We start from the raw sequence: 19,754 nt of genomic DNA, 5'->3' as shown, positions 1-19,754 counted from the left end.
CCTGGGCTAAAGGCAGGCGCTAAACCACTGAGCCACCCAGGGATCCCCAAGGCAATTTTCAACCACTTTTATATAAATTACTTTTATGTTAAAAAAAATACACCAAATTCTTTTGGATTAGAAGGGATAGGAGCATTGGTTTTATCAGTTTTACTAATTATATGTATTTTTTGTTGTCCTCGGTTGTAATTCAGAAGGACAATACATGTGAACCATCCTTTATTTTTTAAAAAATTTTATTTATTCATGAGAGACACACAGAAAGGCAGAGACGCAGGCAGAGGGAGAAGCAGGAAGAGAAAAGCAGGCTCCATGCAGGGAGCCAGACATGGGACTCAATCCCAGGTCTCCAGGATCACGCCCTGGGCTGAAGGCAGCACTAAACCACTGAGCCACCGGGGCTGGCTATGAACTATCCTTTAGAGAGTATACTACAGAGGGATAAACCAACTAATATGAGAATTATTTGCAGGGTGATGTGATTAACAGAATTTAAAAGAATTTTTGTGTTTGGTTTTTGTTAATGGATTAGTGTTTCTCACCACTGTCCTGTTAAAACTCCCCCAGAACTTTTACTCTGGTTTGCCTGGATTAATATAAAGGCAGAGCAAAAACTTCATCTTTGAAGGATGTTAGGTTCAATGCAAGGATACCTGAATGGCAGTGGTTTGTCTACCAACATCCTTTCTTCTATATTAAGAACTGGCACTGAGTTTTTAATTTTATTATCAGTGAAATGAAATTTGATTGGTTTATCTGCAGGATGCTTAATGTTAGAAACTAATACAAAGATGTAAAAAAAGAAACCAAATGTTTTCAACAAAGTAATTTATTAATTTTTTCCTGAGAGACTAAATTCAGTACAATATTAGTTTTCATAACATCCAACATGTCTTATGTCAAACTTAACCACTTTCTATGCAGTGAGTGTGGTGGGGTGATCTATTTTATTTGACTACCCTCAATGTAATTCATTTGGGTAGTTCTAAAGCATATCAGTGATCAAAATGTTTCTCCCTACAGTTACTCCTGCATTCTCAATCAGTTACTTCTGCACATCATCTAAAGAAAATTTATGTGGTGTGATTACACTCTTTAATACCAAGATTTCTAAAACTAGGAAAAACACCAACATTTAAAAAATCTAGTGTTTCTAGTCAAGGATAGTTCAATTAAATTTCATCAGTACATTATATTATAGTTTAACTCATGCTAGAAATGTTAAAACCCAAGATCTTCTGAGTCACATAATACCAACATTTCATATTAATGAATAAATTACTCGGGTTTCCGACAAAGATATTAGGTGATGAGAAACAGAAAAGGCCAAGCTTTCAAGAGCTGTTTTAAAAAAATACAGAAGCAAACTAATGAACACAGCTACACAAAATATACATTAACCAATTGCAAACTAAACTAAAAACCTTAAAAAATACATTTTAGAACCTTGTGATACCCTCATAAAATGCAGCAAACTAAGGGTATTAAGACAATAGTCATTATTTTAGTTGCTATGCATCAAGTCTAAAAGATCAGATAAAGGAAATGTTTTGCTTTTGATTCAATTTAAATACTTTAAAATTGGAAATATGTAATAATTGATAGTATAAATTTTAAAGAATATACACAAATGATTGAACAGGTTTTATATTCAGTAACTTGCATGGTTTTTACACTGACACTTTTATCACTAATTTAGGAGAATCAGATGCATTTCCCTCCATATACTTAGGCACTAAGATTTCAAATTTATAAATATGGTAGTATCTTAAATATTAAATTTTTACATGAATATTGGGTTCATCCTTGTTTTCCTTTGTTTCCTAGGTATTATCCAGTTTTTTAAGGAAAACACTTTTATATCACAATCAAAACTTGTCGTGGTTACTAGACTGTAGCCTTAATTGGGTTACAGTCATTTAGATTCATTATTTGGAATTATACTTACTAAGGCAGACCTAAATGAAACTTATTTTCTAGAACAATTTCACATTTGCATTTACCTGCACTGCAGAATGGGCTTAAGCAATATTTTAGCTGTTAGGAAATATTTAATTTACTTAAACTTGTTATCTTTGGCTACTTGGAACTCCTATTAGAGTAGTCAACTTTCCCTTTGAGTTCACTTTAAACTATATCTGATTCATTCCAAATAAAAGATTTTTTAAATAGAAGTTAGACTTCATTAAGGTATTAACTTTAAATCTGAAAGAAAATTAATGTATTGAAATTTTCAAGTTTGACAAGTTCATTAAAATTTTTTAGCATGTCTTGATACATTTACTTATCAGCTTTTTATTCTTCTTTCTGCTGGCATTTCCTTAATGTTTGTTTGCTTCACCTCTCTGGTTCATTGGATTGCTACTATTTATGTTTTCATGGACTTTGTCTTCACAGTTTACTATATCTTGTAAAGCTTTTTCCACATCTGTTTGGCCAGCTGTACTGGCTGTTTTTGGCAAGGTCATCTGCAGTGCACACCACAGGGTAGTACGTGCTTTCCGAGTAGCCACACACATCTCTTTAATTGCTGAAGCAAGGGCAAAAACATCTGTAAAAAAACCATTCAGGATCAGTTCATGTTAAACACATTTTTTTTTTTTTTTTTTTTTATTTATTTACGATAGGCACACAGTGAGAGAGAGAGAGGCAGAGACACAGGCAGAGGGAGAAGCAGGCTCCATGCACCGGGAGCCCGACGTGGGATTCGATCCCCGGCCTCCAGGATCGCGCCCCGGGCCAAAGGCAGGCGCTAAACCGCTGCGCCACCCAGGGATCCCCAAACACATTTTATATATCTCTCAACTCTTAAAAAGTGCAATGTTGTGCTATTAAATGATCAAACATTATTATTTTTATAAGAGAAGGATGGCTATTGACTGGACTAAAGTATCTGACTTAATATTTAAAATTGTTCAGGGGATCCCTGGGTGGCGCAGCAGTTTAGCGCCTGCCTTTGGCCCGGGGCGCGATCCTGGAGACCCGGGATCGAATCCCACATCGGGCTCTCGGTGCGTGGAGCCTGCTTCTCCCTCTGCCTATGTCTCTCTCTCTCTCTGTGACTATTATAAATAAATAAAAATTTAAAAAAAAAAGATAAAATTGTTCATACTCTATTTCTGACTTGTAGGACAATGACTATGCTTTGGGTAGAACACAGACTTACAGAACAGAGTTATAATTAAATGAGTAAAATTAACAAAACTGATCAAAGTACTTTTGGAGTAAATTATGTGGGCATCAGTTACTGATTTATTCTTTAGGAAAGTGTAAATTTTAGAATCCAACCTTTTAATTTCAGAATATGATTTTAACAATATTCAAATTATCTCACTGCCCTATCAAAAGAATATGCATTAACACATACCTCTGTCATCTTGGCATCTAGGAACTCCTTGCCTTTGTCTGTTTGAAGCATTAACAATTTCATCCTTTCTACGTGACTGTACAATGTGAATGGACTCCAAGTGTCTATCAAGAGCAGTAGAGATATTGGCATGAAGGGGAGAACTTCGAAGACGTTCCATTTTGCCTAGTAGAGTCACAACCTAAGGGAAACATTTTAAATTTTGATAAGGCATGTAACCACATTACCCTGTCTTTTAAGTAAGAACAAATCTTCAATGAAGCAGAATAGAGAGGAGAACAATAATATTCATCTAATACATAACTGAATGCATACTCTATCCTTTTACCATGCTGAGAAAAACAAAGATGTAAAGTCAGCCTTAAAAAAAAAAAAGTCAAAAAAAAAAAAAGTCACCCTTTTGTACCTACTTGTTCAGTAATCTGTTCATGGGAATGAGCAACAGTTTAAAAAATCAAACATTCAAATATTTCCATGTCACTGGCAGTGCAAATTTAAGATCTAATATTGTTTCTGGCAAATAAGAGAACAGCCTGCAATTAGAACATTTATAGGAGGTACTGTAATCTAAAGGGAGGAAAAAGCGCTAAAAGGAAGTCCTAGATTAATTAATCCTGATCTCAGTAGGTCCTTTCTGGGCTTCCAATATTCTCCTTTTGGAAATCAGAAATATTCAAATCATACTGACTAGTGGTAGTTTTAAGGAATCCCTAATCCAATATACCAGTAAGGAGAGTATATTTTAGTTGTATACACCTAATGTCTCCATTTCTAAACTTGAAATGTATAAAAGTTAAGAGAAGTTTTTCAATAATTAGGATTTGAAAATTAAATACATACAGTAATTGCCTTTGGGAACTAAATGTTTTAAAATTCACATAGGAACTTGGTGTTTAGTGATTGGAGAGTAGAAAAATATTTCTCAATTAAGAAGCCAATGGGGGGCAGCCCGGGTGGCTCAGTGGTTTAGTGCCACTTTCAGCCCAGTGCCTGATCCTAGAGACCTGGAATCGAGTCCCACGTCAGGCTTCCTGCATGGAGCCTGCTTCTCCCTCTGCCTGTATCTCTGCCTCACTCTCTCTCTTTGTGTTTCTCATGAATAAATATATAAATAAATTTTTTTAAAGGAGCCAATAGGGGACGCCTAGATGGCTCATCAGTTAAGCTCTGCTTTCAGCTCAGGGCATAATCCTGGGGTTCAGGGATTGAGTCCCACATCAGGCTCCCTGAGGAGAGCCTGCTTCTCCCTTTGCCTGTGTCTCTGCCCCTCCCTCTCTTGTCTGTCTCTCATGAATAAATAAATAAAATCTTAAAAAAAAAAAAAGAATCCAATGGCACCTGAATGAATGCCTCTAACCTCACACTTACATCAAGTTTCTTTGGAGTAAGTCTTTGCCACCACTTCAGGTCCATGGAGAAAACCCAAGTATACAGGTATTAAATATTTTCCTCCCAACTGTACAACTCACCAGATCATTGAGGGGGAAATAAAACAACAAAACTAAACAGGAAAACTCCAGTGGGGGGGGGGGGGCAGGGGAACCAAACCCTAGTGAACTACTAATTATGTATTTTTAAAATAAGTCAATTTGAATAAATGGTAAGTGTTGAGAAAGAAATTTGCACAGGTGCTTTTAATAAACTTAAAAGTTTTTTTTAATAATTGTATAAAACAAGCAAACTAGAAAGTAGTACATGTAAAAATATTTTAATGCTTTGTGATCTAATGTCAATTTTTTTTTTAAATTTTTTTTTAAATTTTTTTATTTATTTATGATAGTCACACAGAGAGAGAGAGAGGCAGAGACACAGGCAGAGGGAGAAGCAGGCTCCACGCACCGGGAGCCCGACGTGGGATTCGATCCCGGGTCTCCGGGATCGCGCCCTGGGCCAAAGGCAGGCGCCAAACCGCTGCGCCACCCAGGGATCCCTAATGTCAATTTTTTTTTAAGATTTTATTTATTTATTCATGAGAGATACAGAGAGAGAGAGGCAGAGACACAGGCAGAGGGAGAAGCAGGCTCCATGAAGGAAGCCCGATGTGGTACTTGATCCCAGGTGTCCAGGGTCACGCCCTGGGCTGAAGGCAGGCGCTAAACTGCTGAGCCATCCAGGGATCCCCTGGTCTAATGTTCTAAATATAGATAGAATTTTTACAACAGGGATCCCTGGATGGCGCAGCGGTTTAGCGCCTGCTTAGGCCCAGGGCACAATCCTGGAGACCTGGGATCGAGTCCCCATCGGGCTCCCTGCATGGAGCCTGCTTCTCCCTCTGCCTGTGTCTCTGCCTCTCTCTCTCTCTCTCTGTGACTATCATAAATTAAAAAAAAAAAAAATTTTTTTTACAACAGCTATAAACATAGTCTAAATTAATGTGAAGCATAAGCAAAGCTGGAAAAAGTTTAAGTCTGCAATCCTTTGATATATTGCCTAGAAATATATTACTGGAAAAAAAAAGAAATATATTACTGAGAAAAAGGAATTTTAACCTTGAATAGTTTTAAGAGAAAATAATATAAAATTGAAGTTTTTATTAACATTAACATCTGGCTATAATCCACGTTGGTATATGACTATATTCCGAATAAATCCATTGTACAAATTTGATAAAAGAATTTCAACTGACCAACTGAAAGCTAAGTAAAATCAATATTTTTCCATTGAAGTAGTTCATATCTATATTTTAAAGACAGCAAGGTACAAGAAACTGATGTTCAATAAAACATACTCTCTGTTGATTTTTCTAATTCCTGAAATAGCTTTTATTCAATCACAGAAGCAAGCTGTCTTCTTCACTGCATGCTTTTTCCTAGGAATCTTTTTTTTTTTTTTTAAGATTTTGTTTATTCATGAGAGACAGAGAGGCAGAGACAAGGGAGCCCCCTGTGGGGAAGAATGATGTGGGACTCAATCCCAGGGCCCTGAGGATCACAACCTGAGCCAAAGGCATACCACTGTGCCAGCCAGGCATCCCCATTTTTTTTTTTTTTTTAAGATTTATTTATTCATGAGACACACAGAGAGAGAGAGAGAGAGAGGCAGAAACACAGGCAGAGGGAGAAGCAGGCTTCCTGCAGGGAGCCCGACATGGGACTTGACTCCAGATCCTGGGATCACCCAGGCATCCCTCCTTTTTTTTCTAAGTTTATTTTTTAAGTAATCTCTACACCCAGCATGGGACTCAAGCGGACAACCCTGAGATCAAGAGTCAAACACTCCTCCAACTGCACCAGCCAGGCACCCCTCCCAGATATCTTTTATCATATTTGGAAAGCAGTGTAAGTTTTTAAGAAAAGGTCAAAAAAGGGGAAACTTTACCCTAATCTATCAAATTCTAGAAAATTCAGGGGTGCCTAGGTGACAGATTCAGTTGGTTAAGCATCTGCCTTTGGCTCAGGTCATGATTCCAGAGTCCTAGGATTGAGCCACATATTGGGCTCTCTGCTCAGCAGGGAGCATGCTCCTCCCTTTCCCACTTCCTCTGCCTGCCACTCTGCCTACTTGTGCTCTGTCAAATAAATAAAATCTTAAAAAAAAATTATAGAAAATTCTCAAATTACAAAGGAAATAATAGGAATAACACATTTGCAATTTAAATTACAAAATGACCTATCAGGATTCTTTACATTTGAAGTGATATACAAATTTTCTAAAACAAGACTATTTTCTTTTTTTAAAGATTTTTTTTTAAGATTTTATTTATTTATTTGAGAGAGTGACAGAGCAAGCATGAACAAGGTGGTGGGGGGATGGGCAGAGGGAGAGGGAGAAGCAGATTCCCCTCTGAGCAAGGAGCTGATGCGGGGCTTGATCGCAGGACCCTGGGATCATGACCTGAGCCCAAGGCAGATGCATAACCACCTGAGCCACCCAGTCGCCCCTTTTCTTAAGATTTTATTTATTTATTCATGAGAGAGAGAGAGACACAGACACAGGCAGAGGGAGAAGCAGGCTCCATGCAGGGAGCCCGACGTGAGACTCAATCCCAGGTCTCCCGGATCACGCACGCCCTGGGCTGAAAGCAGCACTAAACCGCTGAGTCACCTGGGCTGTCCTTATTTTCTTTTTTTTTTTTTTTTATTTTAATTTTTATTTATTTATGATAGTCACACACACACACAGAGAGAGAGAGAGAGAGAGGCAGAGACATAGGCAGAGGGAGAAGCAGGCTCCATGCACCGGGAGCCCAATGTGGGATTGGATCCTGGGTCTCCAGGATCGCGCCCTGGGCCAAAGGCAGGCGCTAAACCGCTGCGCCACCCAGGGATCCCCTTATTTTATTTTCTTAAAGATTTATTCATTTATGACAGACATAGAGAGAGAAGAAGGACGTAGGCAGAGGAGAACGAGGCTCCCAGCGAGGAGCTGGATGTGGGACTCGATTAGGGATCCAGGATCCAGGATCATGACCTGAGCCAAAGGCAGATACTCTACCACTGAGCCACCCAGGCATCCTTGTTTTGTTTTTTAAAGATTTTATTTATTATTTGGGAGAGAGAGAGAGACAGAGAGAGAGAGAGCGCGCACAAGCAGGGGGAGCAGCAGCGGGAGAAACAGGCTCCCCACTGGGCAGGGAGCCCAACATGGAGCTCACTCCCAGGACCCTGGGGTCATATCCTGAGCCAAAGGCAGGTGCTTAACTGACTGAGCCACCCAGGCGCCCCTAATTTGGGTTTCTTAAAGAGGAGCTATTTAAATGACTAAACCTACTTTTAAAATGATTAAGTGTGGGGGTGTGGCTCAGCAGTTGAGCATCTGCCTTTGGCTCAGGGCATGATCCCAGGGTCCAGGATGGAGTCCGTCATCAGGCTCCTTGCTGGAAGCCTGCTTCTCCCTCTGCCTGTGTCTCTGCCTCTCTCTGTGTGTGTCTCTCATGAATAAATAAATAAAATCTTAAAATAAAATAAAATAAAATAAAATAAAATAAAATAAAATAAAATAAAATAAAATAAAATAAAATAAAATAAAACAAAACAAAACAAAACAAAATAAAATAAGGGGGGATGTTATTTCCCTTTTCCTAAGTATTACTCATAGTTCTAGGACCAAACATGGAAAAGAATATATTTCAGAGTTGTGTATAAATGTGATTTAAAAATCCTTCAGGAGGGGATCCCTGGGTGGCTCCCCGGTTTGGTGCCTGCCTTTGGCCCAGGGCGCGATCCTGGAGTCCCGGGATCAAGTCCCACGTTGGGCTCCCGGCATGGAGCCTGCTTCTCCCTCTGCCTGTGTTCTGCCTCTCTCTCTATATATATATGTCTATCTGAATAAATAAATAAAATCTTTAAAAAAAAATCCTTCAGGAGGATCCCTGGTTGGCTCAGCGGTTTAGTGCCTGCCGTCGGCCCAGGGCATGGTCCTGAGGTCCCAGGATGGAGTCCCTGCGTGGAGCCTGTTTTCTCTTTGCCTATGTCTCTGCCTCTCTCTCTCTGTATCTCTCATGGATAAATAAAAACATTAAAAAAATAAAGGTTAAAAAAATCCTTCTGACTTGTTTTAAAATTTTATCAAGCAATTAAAAAAAATCCATTATTGGGTGTTTTTGCAGCTTACTCTGGCTTGTTCCCGTAGTTCATCCACAATTAAGCGATCAACTCGAGATGGGTTGGAGGTCAGCCTTGGAATTGGAGTGTTGTTAGTACTGGATACTTTTTTTCCTGGGTAATTCTTGGCCAGAGCCAATTCAGTCTGTAAAAAATTATATAATTTTTAGATGCCGAATTTTCTAAATATGATTCAATCCTGAATAACATTTCTCTTAGGCCTAAGAAATAAATTGAAAATCACTACTTTAAAAATTTTTCACTTTCAAAAGGTAACAAATACAAACCAAATACCACCATATTTTTCTATCATATTTAATGCATATAATATATGTGAAGGCACCAACAGTTTAATACTTAATTAAAAGAGCTTTTTTTTTTTTATGATAGTCACAGAGAGAGAGAGAGAGAGGCAGAGACACAGGCAGAGGGAGAAGCAGGCTCCATGCACCGGGAGCCCGATGTGGGATTCGATCCCAGGTCTCCAGGGTCGCGCCCTGGGCCAAAGGCAGGCGCCAAACCGCTGCGCCACCCAGGGATCCCCTTAAAAGAACTTTAAAAGAAAATTTTGTTTTTAGGTAGTCTCTACACCCAACGTGGGGCTCCAACTCACAACCCTGAGATCAAGAGTCACATGCTCTTCCAAATGAGCCAGCCAGGCACCCCAAAAGAATTAAAATTTTAACCCATTAAGAAGAGTCTACTTCAAAAAAAAAAAGAAAAAAGAAAAAAAAAGAAAGAAGAGTCTACTTCATAGGCAAAATAAACTTTACATAAATAGCAATTTTAAGTTTCAAATTTTTTAGGTTATCTAATTCCTTACAGTCATGGACTTAAAAACTGTACATTATAGAAGAATTAAGCTTAGAAATAAGGTGAGTACTCTTAAACTACACTAACAAAATAAAGATACGCAGAGGGAACATCCTAAGTTACTTCTAAATGGATAGCTCTGTGTTACCTTTTTTCTCTCCTTTTCTAATGCTCTCCATTGTTCATAGCATTCTTCTAGTCGAATATGAAGTTCACTGGCTGGTCCACTACGGGTTTTAATTGGTCTTTGAAATCCAAAAGTTGGCACGAAACCAGAAAAGGAATTATCACCATACATCATATCATTAAAATAAGGGTATAAATGGCTTAAGTCATCATAAGAAAACAAATCATAAGAATCCAACAGTGGAACAACTGAATGGCCAAATGGGTGAGTGGATCTTAGGGGAAACCCATTTGAGCCAAGTGGTTGAAAACTTTGATTATGCCTTAAATCTCCCATCATATAATTATTAGAAAAGCATGATGCCTGTGTGCGATTCACACGGCTATTAATATTGTTGTCTCCACTTCCCTGACTGTGGCTATTAAAATGACCCTGTGACTCCAACAGATCTTGATATGTATTTTGAGATAAGCCATCTAAATGCTTTGGACCTTCTTCAGGATCATAATGTCCATTCTTAGCTTGAAAATTATGTTTGTTTACATTTTCAATGATCCCATACTGCTGAGCTGAATAGTTATCACAAAATCCATTTGGTTGCTTTATTTTTTTATCAGTAACTGATTCAAAGAGATTTTCTTCTCCAGTCTTTGTCAGTCCTTCCATGTGATTGACAGATTGAATTCTTTCTGCACCATTGTAACTGAAATCAAAACTAGAAAATGCTGAAGGGTTTTCTTGGCAATACTTCTGAAATAAACTGCTATTTGGGGTTAAATTTATGGATAACAGTTGGGGGAAATCTGAAGGATGGTTAGAACCTTTTGAAGCTACACTTACGTGACTATTTAATTTCATCAAGTTACCTTGATTCCGATAAGGAATAGGAGTGTTACTTTTTGTTTGAACGTTCATCCACGTTGGTCTACTTAAGTTGATACCTCCTGAAAATGTTGCTGAGCTTGATAATAAATTCATGGATTTAAAATACTCTGAATTTGGGGGGTCAGGTTTAGTAAACTGTTGTTTTTCTGTGACATTAGCAAAATCATTATTAGCTGGACAAGCTGTGTGAGGTTTTAGTCCATATTCTGATTTTATGCCAAAATCAGCAGTGAATCCTGCTTCCTTTGCAAACTGTTTTTCTGTCAGATGTGGTGTGGTTTTTGGAAATGTGAAATTCTGCTGGCCAGGTATTGTCTCCTCCATTTTTTTCTGATTTGCTGGTTTAACCTGAAATAACTTGGTATAGGTGTCTGCTTCTAGAGTTGGTGTTTCAGGTGTACCATTAGCTAATTTTTTACTATCTTGGACACTAAAATTCGAACACTTATTAAGCTTAGCCTTATTAGGATGAACATATTCTGGGTATCTACAATAATCTGCATTTTCACTGTATCTATTAAATTGAGAAAGAAACATTTCTGCCCTTTTTTGCTGTAATGGTACTTCAAGACCTTTAGCACATATTTTCTCTCTTCCATAAGAGTAAGTATCAACTCCTGATTCTTTCATGATGTCAGACAGACCAGTTTGTGATGTAAAACAGTTTTTGATAAATGGATAATCTTGGAATGTTGTCTTAGCTGTATCATTTGTCTGGATATTGTAACAGTTAGAATGATCACTTCGTGAGGGGTACATCCATTGTTCTTCAAGGTCTAAACCAGTAAATCCATGATAAAGTTCATCTACTTTTTGTTGTGGTATTAGATTACTATTATGCAGGTATTGCTTTTCCACTGCTGACACAGATTCACCACTATAAAAAGCTTGCTGAGAGATGGCTGTATCTATTGGCCTTTTGGTTTCTGTTAAGAGGTCATGGTGATCTGCAAATCTGCTTGTGTTCATTGGCCAAACTGACTTTAAATTGGAGGAGCAGGTCCTAGAACAAGTAAATATATTTAATTACAACTTAGGTTTTAAATGACTTTATTTCCTCATTGGAGAAGTTAGGTTTTCAAAATACTTATACTGCCTCATTGTCCCTTTCTAACTCTGCCTTATAAACTACTATTACATACAAATAATTTTCTATTGCTTGAAATGTGTCACATGCTACATAAATATGCATTTTAATCTTAAAATGTCTTCAGTATACTTTCCCAAGAAATCTTAACTAAGGTCTGAGGCTGGTGACTGCATGGTCTTGCATGAATTGTTTATCTATAGAAAGCAGAAAACAAAATAAGTTTTTCCTTTAATTAGGTTATTATATAGGTGATTATAAAAATGTTGTTGACTGCAATTTTTTAAATGAAAAAGATATACTTTGCTGAAAGTATTACTGAAATTAAAATATTTTAATTGGTTACATGTGTACTGCATATTTCCCTATCTAGGAAATAAGACATTTGGGTAAAATGGCTTCCACACCCCCAAAATAATCACAGTATATTAATTTTTTTTTACCACATGAATAAACTCCATATGTATTTCTGTATAGCAGTAATGATAGTTTTATTCTTTGGGATATATCTATAAAAGCTCTTTGGAATTTATACTCTTTAAGCCAAACTTTAGCTCATGAACTCAAGGGAAATAGCTCTGAATTATGCAAGAATAATTTTCCAAATTAAAGTTAATAGCAAATTAAACTTTAGTATGAAACTTGCAATTAGATGACAAGTACCTCATCAAAATCAAGTAAATCTATTTAAGTAAAATCTATTTAAGTAAAAATAAAAGCTAATAAATACTGTAATTTAGTATACGTGAACTTAAAAGCTTACTATATACTATATGGCTTATAAATATACTAACCCCTCAGCAAAATACGGCTGTGACTTATCTTGTTCTTCCAAAATATTAGACACAAGTCCATATAAGTCTGTTTCACTGCCATAGTCATTTCTTTCCGTTTGAATCCTAAAAATAAATGAATATCACGTGTAAATTCTTTTCCTCCTACTGAAATATATTGATTTATATTTCCAGACTTATTATACCATTACTTTTGTATAAAATATTTGGATTGGATTTATAACATCATTTCATCATGAATAAGTAAATTTTTTTTTAAATGTAAAATCCACAAGGAGATGGAAAATTAGTGTTTTACCTCCTATGTATTTAAAGTAATTTGTTCCTAGAAGTAGTATGTTGCTTTAAGTTAAAACTTCTTGTTTTCTCATATTTTATAGTATTAGGACATTAAAAAAATATATATCTTATATTTGCATAACATTCAAACATTTCATTGATCTTCATAACATAGGATGGGCAGGTATTAGTAATCATTCAGATATTGAAGAATGAGCATTTGAGATTTTAAGAAACTTGTATTTTGCAAAGCATATGTAATTTGCCAAACTACACTTGCTGAACAAGTGGTCTGCCTACAAGTCTAGTGCTTTTTCCACTATGTTGTGTTATTTCAAAAAGATGCAATGTAAAGTTTTTTTGGATAATAATTTATTAGTATATATCTAAAAAAATTCAATGTAATATATACTAAACCTTTAATAGTTGTTATTGGGAAGTGTTAAAGGTTAAAGTGAAATTCTGCTTTCTCTTGTATATTGCTGTAGAATCTAAATTTCTTCAATGAACATATATCAAATTATTTTAAAATATTAAAAATATTCTGAAAAAAAATAAAAAAAAATAAAAATATTCTGTAGAATTATATATTAGTCTAATAAAATCACTATTTTATAGAACTTACCAAAATTTTCAAATTTTTAAGTAATCTCTAGGGGCATCTGGATGGTACAATATGTTAAGCAACCAACTCTTGGTTTCAGCTCAAGTCATGATCTCAGGGTGGTATGAGACTGACCCCCACAATGGGTTCTGCATTCAGTACAGTCTGCTCGAGATTCTTTCCCTCTCCCCCTCCTGCTTATGCTCTAAAAAACTAATAAATCTTATTAATAGTATTATTATTAATAATAAAATCTCTCTAAAAAAATAATAAAAAAGTAATCTCTACACCCAACATGAAGCTTGAACTCACAACCCTGAGATCAAGAGTCACGTACTCTACCAAATGAACCAGCCAGGCACCCCTCTTAAAAATCTTATTAATTGAAAAATGTTAAAAATTGGGGAGCCTGGCTGGCTCAGTCAGTGAAGCATGCAACTCTTGATCTCAGGGTCCTGAGTTGAGCCCTACATTAGACACAGAATTTACTTTAAAAAAAAAAAAGGAGGGGATCCCTGGGTGGCGCAGTGGTTTAGCGCCTGCCTTTGGCCCAGGGCGTGATCCTGGAGACCCGGGATCGAGTCCCACATCGGGCTCCCGGTGCATGGGGCCTGCTTCTCCCTCTGCCTATGTCTCTGCCTCTCTCTCTCTCTCTCTGTGACTATCATAAATAAATAAAAATTTTAAAAAAATGTTTAAAAAAAAAGGAGTAAACATATAAGATTTTTAAAATAATTATTTTCCAATTAAACTAAAGATGCATCAACCTCTATCAACTGATCCCTTTTATATAATTAAAATAAAGGTAGATGTCACACCCTTAGGCTTCTCTTTGTGACAGGCTCCCACAATATCCTATATTTCATTCTTTAAACCTACTATACTTGTGCTCAGCAAGTCCATCATCATCATTATTGTAAGATCTATAATGGTAGAGATAATATTGGCATGTTAATTCTAATATCCCCCGTAAGAGAGATCTGGCATAAGAGTAGGCCTTTATTATTAATGGAATTGAAAAATATCTAAAACTATCTTATATTTGATAAAATTCTGTTTATTGTATACTTGTGAAGAAAATAATTACTGAAAATTTAGAACTAGATGAAAAAATATCAAATTGTAACTCATTTCCATAAGTTATCCTTAGAAAGAGGAACTTAAGATTTATTCAGTAAGGGTTGCCTCTAATGAATAAAAAAAAAGTAATGAGCTAAAAATTATATATACATAACTGCTAGTTTAAGGTTTCTAAAAATTTGATAAACATCAAATTGTAATGCCATGACATTAAAATGCTGATATAGGGAACAAAGAGCTAATATAATTGGGTTCCCATGTAATCAAACTTAAAAAATAACTTCATTTAGCCTGGAAAATCTGATTTATTAATTTACCTGTTCTTTACATTGATCTGAGAATTAGAAGGCTGTTTAATATCGTCTCCATAAGTAGACCATGGTGCATAAAAAAGTGAAGAATCTACAGAACTTGAATATTCTGTTGATGAAGAAAGTGGAGTATAGGTCTGCCTTAGGTCAACACTGTCTTCACTCTGCAATTTTAAAGACATGTTTGCATATCAGACACATCTAAATTACATTTACTATAGAATATTAGTGAAATAATAATAGAGGAAATAACAGGGCAGCCCGGGTGGCTCAGCAGTTTAGCGCCGCCGTCAGCCCACGGCCTGATCCTGGAGACCCAGGATCAAGTTCCATGTCAGGCTCCCTTCATGGAGCCTGCTTCTCCCTCTGCCTGTGTCTCTGCCTCTCTCTCTGTATCTCATGAATAAATAAAATCTTTAAAAAAAAATAGAGGAAATAACACATGTGTGTAAGAGTTGGGAGATTTAAAATCTAGACTTAGGGGATCCCTGGGTGGTGCAGCGGTTTGGCGCCTGCCTTTGGCCCAGGGCGCAATCCTGGAGACCCGGGATCGAGTCCCACGTGGGGCTCCGGGTGCATGGAGCCTGCTTCTCCCTCTGCCTGTGTCTCTGCCTCTCTCTCTCTCTGTGTGACTATCATAAATAAATAAAAACAAAAATTAAAATCTAGACTTAGCCACTTAAGCTTGTTTTCTACTAGGGGTTGGCGAATTTTTTCTGTAAAGGGCCAGATAATAAATATTTTAGGGTTTTCTGGCTGTTAAGCTCTCTGTTGACCTCAGCTCTGCCATTCTAGCATCAAAGCAAATCACAGACAATATATAAGGGGCATAGCTGTGTTCCAATAAAATTTTGTTTACACAATCAGGCAGATCTGATCTTTACTTATTGCTCATCCCTGGTGTGAAACACGTACAATTACTGCACTTTTTTCTGAACAGATAAATGCTGTTTGGACACTATCAGTGTTATTTTCAAGAGATCATTTACAAAATTCAGTCTTAATGCCCCCACTCTGTGTAAAACAGTGAATGTCATTTATACAGATTTTTTTTAAAAATTTTTATTCATTTATGATAGTCACACACACACAGAGAGAGAGAGAGAGAGAGAGGCAGAGACACAGGCAGAGGGAGAAGCAGGCTCCATGCATCAGGAGCCCGTTGTGGGATTCGATCCCGGATCTCCAGGATTGCGCCCTGGGCCAAAGGCAGGCGCTAGACCGCTGCGCCACCCAGGGATCCCTATATAGAATTTTCAAAGAAATTCCACAGAACATTATATTCATTTAACCTTGTGACATGAGTACTCTATTTTAAAAAGAGGAAAACTGAGGCTACAAGTTACTGAGCTGATAGGTGACAAAACTAACCCCAAACTCAAGACCTTACTCCTACTGTAGGACCTTTTAAATAATATCTTCAATTTTCAGCCTAGCTTCTAGTTCCAAGAGATATTATAAAAATGACATTGATATATAAAATTTTATGATCTCTTCAGAAATTTAAAAGTTATTATTACTATATTATTACAATTAGAAAAAAACCAAGCTAATTGAGTAAATAAGGCAAAAAGTCTGAATTTAAAATTTTATTGATTTAAAATACTGTCTCTTGGGATGCCTGGGTGGTTCAGCTGTTGAATGTCTGCCTTTGGCTCAGGGCATGATCCCTGGGTCTGGGATCGAGTCCCATATCAGGCTCCTTGCAGAGAACCTGCAGCTCTGTCTGTCTCTCTCTGTGTCTCTCATGAATAAATAAATAAAATCTTTAAAATAAAATATAAAATAAAATATAAAATAAAAAATAAAATAAAATATAAAATAAAATTAAATACTGCCTCTTTCCAAAAGGGAATGATGTTCAGTGAAAATAATTTTAGATACTTAAAATAGAATGAATTTAACACATGATAAAGATTAAACTGAAATATATTTTATTCTAGAAAATGCTTCTTTAAAGAAGTCTGAAATATAGATTCATAATTTTTAACTCTCTAAATGAAACCTGATGTAAAAACTATAAATATCTGGACACAGAAGTGGTTATTTTCTTATAAATACAAAGGAAATATAATCCATGACTAAAAATATTTTCTAATTGCTTTTATTCTATTAAAATTTACATTGAGAAGACAAGAATACTTAGGTCAAAGTATTCTTAAATTTATGTTCATCATAGACATAATTAAAATACAACTCTTTAAACAATAACAGAATTTATATACTATATGAATAAAATATGAAAATCTCTTCCAATCACCCACCTTTAGGAATCTCAAATATTTTACAACCATTTATTTAAATTCTGGTTATGAAAAAAAATAAATAAATAAATTCTGGTTATGACTGCTATTTGAAAACTACACATTATAATTTTAGATATCATGTGGACTATTCTGAAGCCGTGGAAACCGAGGCACCAAAGTAATTTTGCTAAGTGTGTCACTAAAGACTACTTTTCCAGAATTTCTTAGTTAGCAGTAACTAAGTTAACTAAGCAAAGGGTTTTTTCTTGAGAACCTTTCATAATTTTATTCCTTTAGTTCTGAAGTTTTTATCATAAGCCCACCTTAACTGTCTTTTAGGTGTGAAACATCCAAAAATGATATAATTGTTCATCTTTTTGAGATAGTGACTTAAAAGAAGTATTTTCAGGTTATGCAATATCAAACAAGATATACAGCATTTGAAACTAACTGCATTTTAGGAGCATTCTTTCGAGTTTAATTTACATTTTAAAGTAAAATTTGAGGATTAGAAAAATTAACTCCTTTTATAAGATTGATTTCAATTTTGTATTCTAGGATAAAATAAAAGCTAAAGTAACACGGTGGATTCAAATGATTATACTTTAAATATCTGGATCCTTTTCAGTTAAAACATTTGTGGGAATGAAGTATGCAGATGATTGGGGCTGGTATATTAATCAGTCTAGATAACTGCAAAATGTATCACTTTTATCCTTGATATACTTAGTTGACTGAAATTAAATCCAAGTAAATTTTAGGAGGTGTATAAACATTATAGAGAGCAGTGGAATACTAGTCTTGGCGGTGAAATGACCTGCATTCCCCTTGGGCTTTGTCACTTAAAGCATTAACCAAGCTCTCTGAGCCTCAGTTTCTCAGTCTGTACGCTGGATGTAATACTATACAAAGTTGTAGTGTGGATTAAATAAAATGATTTATTTGGGGATATTGTTATAATTCAAAGTATAACAATATCAACACTGATGTCCTGGTTAAATAATTTCAAATGGAAATGCCTCACACCACCCTAAGCCCAAATTTAATACGATTGATAAAACTAAATGTTTTAGGTGGGGTAAAAGGTAGCATGTAACCTAAGACACTGCTGAGGCCAGAAAAATGAAGGAATACAGAAAAGCTTCACTTTCAAGTTATCAAAAAAGTAATGTTTGTGCTGACTTGCAATAAATGCTTTTGAAGGAAAAACTATTTTAAGATTTTACTAAGCAAAGTGGGTTTTCTTACATGTCTGACCTCATGTTACACTGAAGACAAAATGATAACAAGAATCGATGAAAAATCTTCCTCGACTTGTTTTTGAAAGTATGTGCGGTGCAGACTCTACTGAAAATGTGACTGGCTTAAGAGAGAAAGAGAAAGAAAGGAAAGGAAGAAAAAATAGGCTTTCTGGTCCTAAACTTGGAGCAATCTAAACACTTAAGTGAATGGGCTCCGGGTAAACGACTTTGATTTAAAAACAAACAAAACAACAACCCTCTAACAAAGGATGGACCTGTGATTTGTAGCAATCATAGAAGGAAGTGGAGCCAGTCAGCATCACGCTGTTGAACACATCCGTTAGTCTACTGCTGGGGTCGGCACGGAGGTTCCAGCAGCGATTCGCACCTCCACGGAACGCTACCTTGGGCTGCGCATGACAGGGAGAGGAAGCGGGAGAGGCATCACGCACGGCAAAGCCGGGCTGGAACTGCGGGCGGCTGTTGCACCGCCACTGTTCGCGCAGCTCAACTCGGAATCCACCCCGAGGGCACCGATCACCGGGCCCGCGCTTCTGTCCCCGGGATTCCCTCTCTGCCGACCCCGAGGCGCGGTCCTCGACGGCCCTGACAGGCCCACGCCGGCGGCCACTACCTCAGCGCCGCCGCCGCCCGAGGTGGTGGAAAAGGCGGCGGCGCAGCCCCGGCGTCGCGGCTACTGCAGCCCCGGCCGGTCCGTCCTGTCAAGCCCGCGCCGCGCCCCACAAGCCGGGGCCTGCGGGCCGCCGCGCCGCCACCACCCCCGTCCGCCCCCGCCCCGCGGCCCGGGTGCCCCGTCGGGAACGGTTCCTCCCTGGCGACCTGCCCTCTCCCGCCCGGCCGCGGCCTCCTCAGAGAACCGGTCTGGGGACTCGCCGGCTCCTCAGCGGCTCCTCACCGTCGCCGTCCTCCAAGCCCTGCCGCCACCCGGACCTAGACGGTCCCCACCGGTTACCTCAAGTCCCTCCCTCAGGCCTGGGGGGCGAGGGAGCGGGCAGGTGTCTCCGCCTCTCACCTCCATGGGGGCCCGCAGCCCCTCCTGGACTAGGTACAGTTCCTGGGGCACGGGAGTGAGGGGGGGCGTCGAGGCCCGGCTCCCTCAGCCCGCACCCCGTCGCTGCTGCTGCCTCCGCCGCCGCCGCCGCCGCCCCGGGCGCTGCCTGGAGCGGGTCTGTGGGTCGCGGGGCCGGAGCGGGGAGGGAGGGGCTGGGGGAGAGGCCGTTACAGTGCCTACCCCTAGCTCGCGACCCCGCACGCGACCCCGCACCGGCCCGCTCCGCCCCACCCCACTCCCTCGTGTGAGGCCCACCCCCCGCTTCGCACCCCGTCATTGGCCCGCTGACCAGCCAATAGGCAACC

The 19,754-nt window shown here is 38.1% G+C and overlaps 1 protein-coding gene across 4 annotated transcripts; it reads right to left on the bottom strand.

Annotated features, from left to right (window-relative positions):
• Positions 1-811: 811 nt before the first annotated feature.
• On the bottom strand, positions 812-19,626 carry MEIOC (meiosis specific with coiled-coil domain). Of its 4 annotated transcripts, none has more exons than XM_077853528.1 (8): positions 19,351-19,626; positions 18,653-18,787; positions 14,897-15,054; positions 12,617-12,721; positions 9,872-11,738; positions 8,921-9,055; positions 3,368-3,548; positions 812-2,551 (listed from the first exon to the last, which is right to left on the bottom strand). In XM_077853528.1, exons 1-8 carry the CDS (start codon positions 19,414-19,416, stop codon positions 2,322-2,324), a joined length of 2,877 nt encoding a protein of 958 aa, XP_077709654.1. In that variant the 5' UTR covers positions 19,417-19,626; the 3' UTR covers positions 812-2,321. The 4 variants fall into 4 exon arrangements, with proteins under 4 accessions (XP_077709654.1, XP_077709655.1, XP_077709656.1 ...); XM_077853529.1 differs by having other exon boundaries at positions 19,411-19,624; XM_077853530.1 differs by lacking the exon at positions 18,653-18,787 and having other exon boundaries at positions 19,351-19,624.
• Positions 19,627-19,754: the final 128 nt, after the last annotated feature.

This window comes from Canis aureus, chromosome 16, assembly GCF_053574225.1.
Source record: "Canis aureus isolate CA01 chromosome 16, VMU_Caureus_v.1.0, whole genome shotgun sequence".
In the NCBI taxonomy this organism is placed as follows: Eukaryota; Metazoa; Chordata; class Mammalia; order Carnivora; family Canidae; genus Canis; species Canis aureus.
The sequence above is the reverse complement of the archived record's forward strand: the minus strand, read 5'-3'. Positions and strand labels throughout refer to the sequence as shown.

What these genes read in the sequence shown, in the direction of transcription:
- MEIOC (XM_077853528.1), bottom strand. Translation starts at nt 19,416, where the DNA reads ATGGAGGTGAGAGGCGGAGACACCTGCCCGCTCCCTCGCCCCCCAGGC. An exon ending in GCCTGAGGGAGGGACTTGAG is followed by an intron (nt 18,788 to 19,350) that starts GTAACCGGTGGG and finishes TGTCATGCGCAG; the next exon opens with CCCAAGGTAGCGTTCCGTGG. An exon ending in TAGATGCCAAGATGACAGAG is followed by an intron (nt 2,552 to 3,367) that starts GTATGTGTTAAT and finishes GTTTTTTTACAG; the next exon opens with ATGTTTTTGCCCTTGCTTCA.